Raw genomic sequence first — 13,411 nt, 5'->3', positions numbered from 1 at the left:
GTGAGTTCTCCTAACCACCAAAAAGTGCAGGAAGCCTCATACAGCCTTATATACCTGGAAGACTCCGCCACAGCCTCCTGAACCTTTGTCCAAAGACACAGGTGAGGACTACAGAAGCCAGGAGCAATTCTACTAAGAGATGAGCGAGGAACTTGGACGGACATAGAACTGTAAACAGAGTTCGAACACCTTCCTCATCTCAGAGAGGCTACATTCTCAAAACAGCTATCTGCTCTACTTCCGGATGTCATGTGTGGTTTAGGTAGAGACCTCCAAGGCCACACAGTCCACCAACCCCAAACCTCCAAGCTTGTGTTCTCTATTTCTAAATAAAGTGATGCTGGGTTGTGAAGCTGTCCCATTCTCAGATCCAGAACAATACCCAAAAGCCCTAAGGAAAGGCAGCATATGGGGAGCCCAATAAAAGTCAACAATATTAAAACTTTCATACCAAGGCTGCAATCTACCACTAGTCATCCTTGCTAACTTAAGGGGTTTTAACAAGGGAGCTTAAACTGAATGAGTCAGCTCCCAGAATAGAAAATGAATTTCCCTTTAAGTGTCAGGAAAGTTAACTACCCAAAAGAAAAACGCTATTCTATAGTTAAGTTAAACCAGCAATCCTAAAGTCTTGTTTCTAAAACAGTACTGAGACTCTACTTTTTATTTTTTTTTTTTTAGGCAAGGCAACACTTGGTTGACCTCGCAGACTGCAAGGACCTTGTCAGCTTACAATCCCTTATTTTTTATTGTTTACGCCTACAGCACCTGGTCTTCCAAGGTGGTCTCCCATCCAAGTACTAACTAGGCCCTACCCTGCTTAGCTTCCGAGATCAGATGAGATCGGGCTTGTTCAGGGTGGCATGGCCGTAGACTGGAATTCTTCTTTAAAGTCAGCAATAAGCCCTCGAAAGTGCCCAGCCCTGACCAAGCCCTGAAAAGATACTTGTATTCTCTTAGGCCACCCCGCCCCTCACTAGCTGACAGAATTAAACTCCAACACCCCTCAGACACTAAACCTTAGAGCCTCAATGCCCCTGTAAAGGCAATAGGGACCTCAAGCTATCATTCCTCCCAATGGTCCAGTGAGCCTCTACCAACTAACAGTGTTTAAAATATATCATTATCAGAAACAACTTGCTAGTCTCTGCTCAAGGTAGTCTGCTAGCTTTTGCATTCCCAGGATACACACACACACACCAAGGTAATATCTCACATGAAGTAATCCACTAAAATGAAGGTAAGGGTTACGAAACTCCTATACTTTCTAAGAGAATCTTCTACTCGAAGCCTTTGGAGTGAGAAAATTTAAAAATGAAATAAATAAGGCAAATCTCAGGTAATTCCAAAGCTGACTAAAATTAACCCCAAGCCCAGCATCTCTCCCCAGGCTCACCTGAGCCCTCCAGCCCGCATCATGCGATTCTTCTCTAGGTGTGTTATTCTCCGCTCAGCCACAGGGTCCATCCATTGCTGCTCCAAGAGTCACTCAGCCCTCTTAGCTTTCCAGACATTCTTATTTTTAAAGCTCAGCCACCTTTCCGTAAGGCTCATCCATAAACATGCTCCCCAAATGTGACATCAAACCTGATAAGACTCCTGGTTGAAAACAACACCTTCTGCAGTTTTACAAATGTGACAAGTAAATGTGATATTTGCTAATTAGCCTTTGGTCAGTTTTTTCCTAAGAACTAAAAATATTTATTTGTCTATTCTGTTAATGCCAAAAATACTGCAAAACTGTATATTTGCCTTTTCCAACTATAATATATTTTTCCTAAATGTTAAGCTATTGTGTCTTTAAGCTACTCCATTTGGGATACCATAAACTATGCATGTTTTGTCGTGTCAATCCATTTCACAATGCATTTCTGTCCCTAAACTAAAAGGTCCTCTTTGGGTTTTTTCTTCTTTTCTCAAGGAAGGCACTTCTGTTTTACCAACATGAAAGCAAAAACTCAAACCATTTCAACTGTGAAAAACAAAAAGATATGAGCCTGTTACTACCCTTAATAAATGCAGAGGGTATGGGACCTCTAATACAATGTCACCTTCAACATACCCAAAATGCTAGGGTAGGAGACCGAGTAACCTGGTCACTGCAAACACTCACTTCCTACAAAGAAATTTCCTCCCCAGGGCCACAGAAACTGTCTTATATGAATACTGACTTAATCAAAGCTCTTCCTATTAACACCACCTTATTCACCTTCTAACTTTGCAACACTAAATGAAACAGACTAAAATAATTCTGTAGCACTTCAGTTATTAGAGTTACATCCTATGTTTGAGACTTATAGGAAACATAATCCCAAAACTATCTTGTTTTTGCTTAAATGATACAAATTCCTTTGGAAGAAACATCACGGCAAGCTTACATACTGTATGTAAAGTATGCAAGTCTACCTGAAAACCAAAAGCAATTATGTCTACATTCACCATGAGAAATGAGAACATTTATAACCATTTCAAGATCTCTGGAGAAAGTACACTACATAAACAGAAAGAACAACTAAGGACATAAAATGACATCAAAACTACTGTAGCTCCTGTTCCTGCTCCACACAGCACAACTGATATCAGGTGGGCAAGGCATGGGCTTGCCATGGGCTCCTAAGTCACATATGCATTAGTCTTTTCTACTTACAGAAGGTCCACTTGCTTACTATATCTCTTTCAAACTATGCAAAAAAGTTCTAGAATAAAGAATATGAACAAATAGTCAATCTAATGCAGTGGTTGTCATAATTCAGGGCACATCAAAATCATATGGAGAGCTTGTTAAAGCAGCAGTTGCTGAGCCTTGCCCCCAGAATTTCTGATTAGGGGGCAGGGGCTGAGAATTTGTATTTCTAACATGTTCCAAGGGACTGCTGACACTGCTGGTCTAGTACCCACTCTGAGAACCATTACTCTACAGTCTACTTGTTCACAGAAGCTATTCATTGCAGTCTTTATCTTGTAAGATTTCTGATCATTTAAAAATAAAATACATCAGTCTTACATCAGTTTTTCGATATTTAATCAGAAATAATTTCCTAGTTACTAAAAAGTTGCAAGAAAATAGTACGAAGAACACACTCATATACTCCTTACCCAGATTCATCTGATACATTTTGTATATGTACTTTATTATTACTTTCTTCTTCTCCTCTCCATATACATCAAGTATTTTTTCTAAACCGTAAGAAAAAAAACTGCATACATCATAGTCATTTACTCCTAAAAATGTCAGTGTGTGTTTCCTAAGACTATGGATATTCTCTTATATAACCACAGCAGTTACCAACGTCAGTGAATTTAACACTGATACACCACTTCCACAATCAATCTATAAAACAGTTCCATTATGCCCCCAAACTCCCTCATGCTTCCACACTTTACAGTCATCTCAAAAGGAAACCCCATGCCCAGTAAGCAGTCACGCCCCATTTTCCCTCTTCTCCAGCCCTCGATAACTACCAAACTACCAAACTGCTTTCTGTCTCTATGGACTGCCTATTTTGGACATATCACAAATGGGATCATACAATATGTGGTCTTTTGTGTTTAGTTTCTTTCTTTTAGCATGCTTTCAAGATTCATCCAAGTTGTAGCATGTATTAGTACTTCATTCCTTTTTATGGCAGTGTGTAGCCTTTCGAGTCTTTTTTCTTTCACTCAGCATAATGCCAATGAAATTCATCCCTGTTGCTATGTACGAGCTGCTTCTTCATTTCTATTGCTGAGCAGTATTGCATTGTATGTGTATCTAAGAATTTGTCTGTCCAGTCACCAAAAGACATTTTACTCCTGAATCTTTTCCGAGGAATATAATCATATAACTCAAGGTAATTTATAATGAATAGGATTATAATGTATTTGCAAATGGCAAAATAAAATCTCAAACATAAACATATATAGGTTCACAATTCTTTATCTGCAATTCCGAAATCCTCAAATCCCTCAAATAATTAAGTTTTTGGGTAAATTTTCAGTGAAGTCATCTGGAGATTAATCCTGACCTCCACTACACTGAGTCTCCTCATAGTATATCAGATGTATATCAGATATACATCCCACCTAAGGATATATTTCATGTATGATCTAGGTAATGACCGCATTATCTTTCTATATTCAGAAAAATTCAAAAACTCCACTGACAGATTTTGGATAAAAGTTGTGTCCCTATACTTAAACAGCTCTAAGTGAGACAAAAATTAAACTAATAATTAACTAGAGTCAGCAAATAGGCATTAATCTTTTCTCTGTTTCAGACCGGCTCCCCATTACACGAACCAAAGAATGAACTCTATCCTACAACACCCCTCTTATGAGCAACATCCACCCTACACGGTCTTTGCAGTTTATCACACAGCCTAAAAAAATGGACCACCATTTATAAAAGTCACCTTTTCTACTGAAATTCACACACGATCTTTTTAAAAGTAAATGTTAAAGTTCTCAGAACACCTCTTTGTGCCAAGGCATATTCTTCAGCACATATGTAAGATGGCACCGCTGTGAAACCTAAGCTTCCTTTTAATGCTCCTCACCTCAGAAAACAACACAGCTGCTCTCCATATACATCACAGACACTTACTCATTCTATGCATACTGGGAACCTGCCAGTGCCAGGCAGGCTGTCAAGCACTGAGACAACAGGATGGAACACGACAAACAAGGCTCCTGCTGTCATGGGGCTAATTCTCTAGTGAGAAGAATAAGCCACACAGAACCACTTAGAAAAATATCAGTAATAGACCCTATGACAACAAATTAGGATATGATGAAAAATGAGGAGTGATTTTGGACCGGATGGTGAGGCAAGGCCTCTGAGAGGTGAGAATGAAGGGAAGAACTAAACCTCGGAAGACAAGTGAGAACCAGAGAAAAGAGCAGTGCAAAGGCCCCCAGCACAGAAAGAAGTCTGTCGTGGTCATGAACTGGAGCAAAGGTTGGTGTGGCCAGAGAGTGGGAAGGTGAAGAGCAGCACAGATGAGGTCAGACAAGCAGCCAAGAGCCAGCTCATGCAGGACAAGGAGTTGGAAATTTCCTCTAAGTGAGATAGAAGGCCATTAGAGGATTTTAGGCATGGAAGTAACATGATCTGAGTGGTATTTTCAAAAGTTCACTCTACTTGCCACACAGAGATGTAATACGGATAACATGGGACTGGTAATCCAATCCTTTCGTTAAAAAAAGAATATATGTATATGTATTTAATATACTATCACTTCATATAATAAAATGCCAAGAGAAGACTGCATTTCCAGATAGGTGAACTTTTTAAACCAATGTCCTAAATGACTTCACAAGTGCGTCAACGTCTTTGGATGGTCGATCACAACTGTAATAGCTACCACAGCCAGCAATTTAAGAGCTTCCTTTGTGGATCCTATACATCAATATAAGTTTTACTCTGCTAATAAATCTGACAATATAAAGTCAATAAGTACTAAAGAACTGAAGAGTTTAAACTGGTGTTATGTAAACATCAAGACAGCTCTTCTTTCTTAAATATACCAATGAAAGCACAGTTCGTAAAACAAGATCAAAGCTGAGGTTATTATCCTACCAGTTACAAAGCAACTGCCACCTATAAATTCTACTTTTAGTTCCCAAAGGTAATCGTAAATGAAGAAAATATGTATGAGACACGTGCAACCCCCGCCCCCACAAAAGAAAAAAAAAAAAAGACGTGAAGTGTACAAAAACAAAAGAAGTATTCTCGGTCATGTTTCCACAAATTCGGAGTTGCTTTTAAGACAAAGAAATTATTAGTTTTCTGAGAAATAATGTTTGAGTTTGTTCTCAAATTACAGAAATTTCTGGACCTAATTTAAGTTTATTTCAGCACAAGATTATTTCAAGCACAAAAATTTCTTTTTGTGGATAGTTTCCCTCTGCAGAACCAATCTGAAGAAGCTACTTAGTTAACGCAAAAACTTAATTCCATAGTAAACTGTTTAAAAGTAAGCTATAGCCTCAAAAATACCAAATGCTCTTACTTGAAGGGTTCTTTAACACGGATTACTGAAATCTAAGTTCTGTGAAAGATTAATGCTCTACTTTCTTCAATTTAAAATTCTGCAAAATAGATCAAAGATTACTTTTATTTTTAAACCATTTCATATAAGGTAGTCCTAAAAATATTGGTCAATACCTTAAGTGCTTGGCATTTCCCTTATGACTACATTTTCTGTAGTAAGATTTGAAGGAATTGACTGAACTCGTTACTCTAAAACACTAGGATATTCTAAAGAGTTTAATCTGCAATTCAGACCACAGAGCAAAGGTCAAAGAGAAAGTTCTTTATTTGTTTATGGATATCAACAAAATAGCTGTTGCAGGACTCCGTTCTCAAAGCAAGACTGAAAATTCGAGAAACAATCACTTTGTACAATTTCTCTGGAAAGTTGTAAATTTCACGGTGAAGCAATGAAACATAAAAAATGTGCATATAGTACGTTTATTAAATCCTACTAGACTCCAAAGTAAACATTCCACCACCACGGAGAACATAAATAGCAAGTTTAATGATTTAATTATATAAAATATATTCAGGGACAAATGCTGCAACACTCATTTTATCTCACAGGCACTCAGAAGTACTGGAACATGCATCCTCATCGCCCATGTGTGGACAAACACCCACAACAAACCACAGCTAATACTAAAGCTGGCTGTTATTTGAAGGCGCCAACAGGAGGCCTCTGGAAATCTTAACTGTGGTTTCTTAAAAATATTTTGACTAGCACACAATGCAGAGATCCAACAAAGACCCTACCCTCACCCAAGGCCACATGCATACCAAGAAACTCACCTGTGTTATACTCCTTCAACTGCAAGTCCTTCATAGGCATGTCATCAGGAGTCCGAAAGGCATTAAGAATCTGCAAGAATACAGTATTTATAGTAATGATACAAATCATAATCAAATATTGAGTATTATACTTTCCCTACTGGCTTTTATGCTCCAGATTTCCTTTTTATGCTACAGAATTTAAAGCTATGATTACTTTATAAAGGCAAAATTAAGCCATGCACTTTGGCATTCAAAACAGTTGAGTAAGTCGAACATCATCACTCAAAAATTCCCAAGTATATAAAAAGGCAGAACAGCATAGCTGTCACGAGCTAGAGCTCAAGCCCTGAAATCACATGGCCTGTGGTACGAGCCTCTCCTGCTCACCTGCTGTGTAACCTTTCAGCGCTCAGTTTCTAATCTGTTAAAAATAAGATGAGACCCTGAATTCATTCCAGTCCCTCAGCCCAGTCAGTTATTTTCCCCATCTTCAAATAAACTGTTTTCTTACTGCATTCAGGCCTGATGCCTCAGTGAGGACCTTCCCTACCTGATCTAGAATAGTCTCTATCCCGGTGACACTCTAAACCTTTACTTTAGTTTTCTTCAGAACATTTATCACTGCCTGAAATTGTTATCTACCTCTTGCTTAAATTTTTATTATCCATGGAGGAAGTGACTTCATAATATTCACTCCTATATTACTCAGTGCCTAGACCAGTGTCTGGCATACAGTGCTTAATATCTGGAGTGAATGGATTAAGACTACCTATTCATAGGATACTGTGAATATAACATGAGCAGTAAATGAACTAATGCCTGGCACAAAGCAAGCACTGTTTGCTCTTGATGTACCATTCTGATCGAAATGCTCCATATGTTCAACCGTAATTTAATCAGCCAGTCCTTTAACACTGAGGAATTAGGCAGCTCCCAGTTTTTACTATTTTAAATAAGCTGCATCTTTACACATGCTATCCAACTCTCCCTCTTAAATTATGCCCTAATAGATGACTAGCAGGTCTAAGGATAGCAATCATTTGTGATAATTTTTTTTAAGAACCTCACCTCGGTGAGTGCATTTATAACCAGTGAAATCTGAATGAGCTCTTGGTTGTACCAAAGCCAATTTCCTGGTTTAGCTATCGTACGACAGTGGATGTTAACATTGCCAGGGGCTGGTGAAAGATACTCAAGACTTCCCTCTACATTTCTTTGCACCTTCCTGTGAATCTTTAATTTTTCAAAATAAAAAGTTAAAAATTCTTTTTTAATTGATCAAAAAAAAAAAAAAAAGCAAAAGGAACAAGAGAGACTTACTTCTTCTTTTGTGGCATTTTCAGGCACCCCACTTAATCGAATAAGCTTGCTTGGTTTCTCCTCACTTGTGCCAGTCCTATAATCTTGATCCTTGAATCCAAAATAAATTATTTTTAGAAATAAACATATGCTAATAAAAAATGAAAAGGAACATAAAACATAGGTACGCAGGATCAAAATGATTTGCATTACATAAAGATACAAAAAAAGTGTAATTTCCTATATTTTTCTGAGTTCCAAAATTTGAATTCAAGTCATCAGAATACAAATGTACTAAGAACCAGGCTCACTGAGAGAGAATTGAAATAGTAAAGCAGAATGTTAAGAGAAACATTGAACAGGACTTTTATAATTGGGGGGTGGGGAGGACATTCTCAAAACTATATTTTCTTTTTCTGAATGAGAAAACAGGAAAAAAGTATTAAACCAGATGTCATTTATCAAAGATGTCATCTATAAACAAATTCCAGAACAAAGTTAAAAAGTGTCACCTGACTATACTACTTGACAGCACAATTCAGAGAAATCTGCATTTTCCATATTCATAAGAGTCTCTGCTCAACTAATTTCCCTCCATTTCAAAAGTTTTAAAAAGGATTTAATTTTGAGAAAAAGTCTCCTATAACTAAGTGACCCCACCTCCCAGTTATGCTTACTGTCTGCCATAATTATCAATAGTGCCCAATTTTACTCTTGAAAATGTCCTGATATGAACAATATATTATATGGTCACCGAGCTCTAACATTCTCAAGATTGTTCTTTGGTTAGCCATTGTCTTAGGATCACTGTCCAATATAACAGGAACCTGAGTAGAGATGGGTAAAATCTATTTTAAAATATTTTCATTGTCCAACTGCAAACACAACTCTTCTCACTTAGATTACATATATATTAGATTATATATTATATCTAGAAATTCAACATTTAAGTCAATTAAGTTAGCTGTAAGACGTATCTATCTGGGACATTAACATTCCCTCCTCATCCTCATGACCAGGGAAAGATTCCTAGGTATTCCCTAAATGAGTTTAAATAAGAAAATAAACCCAAAAGAGCCATAAGGCCTGACTATGCAAGAGCTGAGAGAATCAACACACAAAGATAGATGTTTCCAAACTAAATTACTCCAAGGCATTTAAATATGTACAATAAAGCAATATATTGAAGAGACACACCTCAAAAATATAATCTGAGCTGAAGGCCCTTTAGATAGAGATATACATTCCATTCTTAAATACAAATTTAGCTTTTTAATGGTTGTATAAGGAGAGAGACCCAGGACTAATGGTCCTAGGCTCTATACTTTGTCCTTCAGAAAAGCCTTATGAAAAAGCAAAAGCAAAAAAGTAATCCACTTCATCGACATACCTGAAGGTCCTGTTGGACATCTCGGGAAGTTTTTCCCTCTGGAAAAGACTTGCTCTGGCCATAGCCAAATATCTGGCTTCCTGGCAGTCTGTGATCCACGTCACGGTACTCCATGCTTCTATAATCAGTGTCTTGCTGGCCAAGAAAGTCTAAACCACCTTCTTCTTTAAACAGATCAGAATCGGAACTCTGTTTTTCACCTCCGGAAAGCTGTGACTTGTCTTGATCTTGAAGTGGACTTTGGCTGTTCTGAAAGTTTGACGAAGACTCCTGCTCAAAGTCTACACCTTGTGTTTCTCCTTCTCTTGTTTCTGAATGCTCAAATTCTCCCTTCTGAATGCCAAAAGCAGGCCTTTCCGTTGCATGGTCATGTGTAGATTCTTCTCTCTTGCTCACATTCATACCAGAATGTTCTCTATCTTGTGTAGAGGGCTGAATGTAATCCAAAATGTCTGGATCCACAGAGGGCATCTCCCTATCCTTAAATTCCATACATGTTTCCACCTCTCTGCCCCTGAAGTCCTGATCAGTCCTGGACCGGTGTCTGCCTCTGAAATCTGAATGTGGTGTATCCCTGTCCCTAAAGTCTAGATCACTAGTACCTGAACCTCGGCCTCTAAAGTCCACCTGTGCTCCGTCTTTATCCCTGAAGTCCAAATCAGATACATCTCTATTCCTAAAATCAGAGCGAGACTGATCTCTCGTCCTGAAATCCAAATCTGATAAATCTCTTCCCCTAAAATCTGCATGAGATCCATCCCGGCCTCGAAAATCTAAATCATAAGTGCCCCGGCCCCTGAAGTCAGATGGAGGAGCATCTCTACCCCTGAAGTCAACGGTGTGAGCATCCCTGTCTCTGTAGTTCATGTGGGATGTTTCTCTACCTCTGTAGTCCATAGAAGTACCGTCTCCACCCCTATAGTCCATAGGAGGTCCTTCTCTATCCCGAAAATCTCCAGAATGTATGTCCCTACCTCTGAAGTCCAACTGTGAGGAATCTCTGTTCTGGAAATCAGAAGATGAAAAATCCCCCCCCCTGAAATCATGTCCAGATCCCTCCCCTCCTCGATAGTCACCACGCGGTCCGTCTCTAGCTCCATAGCTGAAAGAATGTTCCTCTACATTTGCAAAGGGAGGCCCTGAATGCCCCTGGAAATCAAAGGGAAGTGAATCTCTGCCAGGAAAGTTGCCAGAGTGTCTCTCTTGAGCATGACTCTTAAGGGGAGGAGGAGGATAATCCCTGTTCCACCCGGGAGCAAACCTTTCTTCTTGGCTCCCACTGTAGAAACAAAGACAGTGTTATTCATATTGTCCAGAGAGTTTGAAATCTACACACCAGCATATTCTTCTCTAATCACAGCACATTCTTCTGTAAACATTTTTTTTTTTTTTTTGGCAGAGTTCTGTAACAAGGTCCTAGATCTGCAGAAAACAGCAAGGTTTTGCTATTTTAGGACGAAGTGGCGGAGTAAACTTTTATGCTCCCATTTCAGAACACGAGGCAAGTCAACACAAGGTTTTCAACATGACTGCTGCAGAAAAAGCTTTCACCCAGTCCTGCAACAGGGAAAATCCGCAACACCAGATAAGCTAGCAATGGTGACATGCTACAGAAATTTCCATTTCCTACAGCCAGGGAACTTAGAATTCCTAGATCAACATGATGATTCCTATACATCAGAAAAATCAATGCACTATAAATTTCTTACAATAAATTTCAGGAGGTGTCTTTCTCATTGCTGCATACAGGAGAAACATTTCAAAATATTTGATTACAGCTACAGCATGGGCATCAATCGGAATGAATGCAGGCCCAAAATGAAAAACACTCGTTATAAATCACCAGCTGAGCACCATCCCCAGCTGCATCTAAACCCCAGTTCTACAGCGGCTCTACCTAGAAGCATTCTCACCTGGGTCCTACTATTATAACTACCCAAGGCAGCATGAATCATGCCACAAAGCATGTGTAAGTTGACAAAGCCAAGCAACAGCATCCAGAAGTTTAATGCTAAAAGGGACCTAGGGAAAGCATTAGGCCTTCAAGCATTATTATCCCCAGGTCCCAAATGAAGAAGTTGATATTGTGGATTTCAGTGCCTCATGCTAACTATTTTTAGGGTAATATGTTTAAAAATAAGCATAGTATTAAATTCATGTTCCCAGTTTATAGAACTCAAGCGATAAATGAGAACTGGCCCAACTTCCTCCCTTTGCCTAACCTCCAGGTCATTTTACATGTTTTGGCTTTGATAAATGATTAAGGAACTTAAATAGGCAATTAGGTACCCAGGATCTTGAGCTTGAGGGGAAGAGAAGAGAGTGAAAAAGGAAAACAAATGATCTGAAGGATTATCTGCTATTCAGCAGTAAAACAAAAATATTAAGAGATCGAGTCCAACTAAGTTCTCTTCTCCCAGAATATATAGGTTCTATTATATAACCCTTCTAATCTGAGACTATACCACTACACTAGGAAGATTCAAAAGACAACTGATTTTAGGTCACTCAGTTCAAGAGAAACCCTTTCTTAAAGTAACAGGAAGTTAACGGTAACCTAAACTTTAGAATGACGCACATTAAATGGATTTTCAGAACATGACAATTTCCATTAGCTCCCATTAACATTAGTTATGTCTATGTGGTTCATTACAAGAAAATGAGTTTAAATGTTCTTCATAAGTAATACAATTTAACCCTAAAATTAAGACACTACCACTAACTCTAGTGTCTCCCATATTTAAAATCATTCGAATCCCAATAGTTAGCTAGTAAGAAGACTTAAGCCTCAGCAGACACTCGGGGGACGAGTGCTGAGTCACCTAAATCTGCCTGTTTTCTGACCAGTATACATCCAACACTGACTGTGAATACTGTCCTAAGGGTTATCTTACCCTCTTAAGTTGAGGAGATCACAGAGATCTAGAATAACCCACTGTACTAGGGTTCTCACAACTGTATTTTACGCAGACTAGTAAAGGAACAGTTCTATTAATATAAAATAACAGTGGCTATGAAAATAATTTTTAACCGAATAAAAAAATTTAAAGAAAAGTTGTTAAAATCAAATATAAAATCATTTTCCTGCAAGATACCTTTTTTTTAATTTAAATTTTTTTTAGGTGAGGCAACCCTTGGTTGACCTCAGAGATTAAAAGGACCTTGTCAGCTTACAATTCCTTACTTTTTTATTTTTTACACCTACAGCACCTGGTCTTCCTACGTGGTCTCCCATCCAAGTACTAACCAGGCCCAACCCTGCTTAGCTTCCAAGATCTGACGGGACTGGGCTTGTTCAGGGTGGCATGGCTATAGACACAAAATACCTTTTTTGTAATCTACATTAGTCCTCCAAAAAGTTATGCTCTATAAGCCATGTTTCCCTTCTAGTCAAAGATCTTAAAAAATAACATGCAATGACTTATAGTTAAACAAAATTGAGGTGGAGAAATATAATTTTAAATAACTGGTCAAAAAAATGTTCTAAAAAGATTTTTTAAATTAAGGAATAGAGCGAAAGCTACCTACTGTTTCTGAAGGCTTACCTAAATGATCTAAGTAGGTTAATTCTATAAGAAGCAGACTCACTTACAAAATAATCAGATTATAATCTAAATATTTAAAAATGTGAAGTATAAGCCCACTGATCTAGACTTGAGATTGGCAAACTTTTTCCATAAAAAGCCAGATAGTAATTACATTAGGTTTTGCAGTGTCTGTCACAACCATTCAACTCTGCCACTCACTGTAGCATGAAAGCAACCACAGACAATTTGTAAATGAGTGATCACGGCTATGTTCCAATAAAACAAAAACAAGCTGAGCACTGTAGTTTGCTGACCACTGACCCAGACCCTAATATTTTGAAGGGAAAAACATACCTAGTATCACCACCACTGCTTTATTTTAAAGATCACTGAACAGAAAGTAAAGAA

General features: G+C 38.2%; 1 protein-coding gene and 2 non-coding genes across 7 annotated transcripts in view; all 3 read right to left on the bottom strand.

Moving 5' to 3' along the window:
• The window catches only part of RBM6 (RNA binding motif protein 6), a 91,952-nt gene that overhangs the window by 56,633 nt on the left and 21,908 nt on the right, over window positions 1-13,411 (bottom strand). For 4 of the 5 annotated variants that reach the window (XM_039837809.1, XM_039837810.1, XM_039837811.1 and 1 more), the window contains 3 exons: window positions 9,477-10,755; window positions 8,108-8,197; window positions 6,806-6,875 (listed from right to left, as the gene is read on the bottom strand). The exons of the other annotated variant lie outside the window; for it this stretch is intronic. In XM_039837809.1, the coding sequence (XP_039693743.1) occupies window positions 6,806-6,875; window positions 8,108-8,197; window positions 9,477-10,755 (1,439 nt within the window). The remainder of the gene's footprint in view (window positions 1-6,805; window positions 6,876-8,107; window positions 8,198-9,476; window positions 10,756-13,411) is intronic. 5 annotated transcript variants of the gene reach the window in all.
• LOC120582684 (5S ribosomal RNA) lies at window positions 757-875 on the bottom strand. Its single transcript, XR_005647617.1, has one exon. It is a non-coding gene; the product is annotated as a 5S ribosomal RNA (ribosomal RNA).
• LOC120582631 (5S ribosomal RNA) lies at window positions 12,675-12,793 on the bottom strand. Its single transcript, XR_005647598.1, has one exon. It is a non-coding gene; the product is annotated as a 5S ribosomal RNA (ribosomal RNA).

Source organism: Pteropus medius, unplaced genomic scaffold (genome assembly GCF_902729225.1).
Source record: "Pteropus medius unplaced genomic scaffold, Ma_sr-lr_union100, whole genome shotgun sequence".
NCBI lineage: Eukaryota > Metazoa > Chordata > Mammalia > Chiroptera > Pteropodidae > Pteropus > Pteropus medius.
This window is presented reverse-complemented; position numbering and strand designations above follow the sequence as displayed.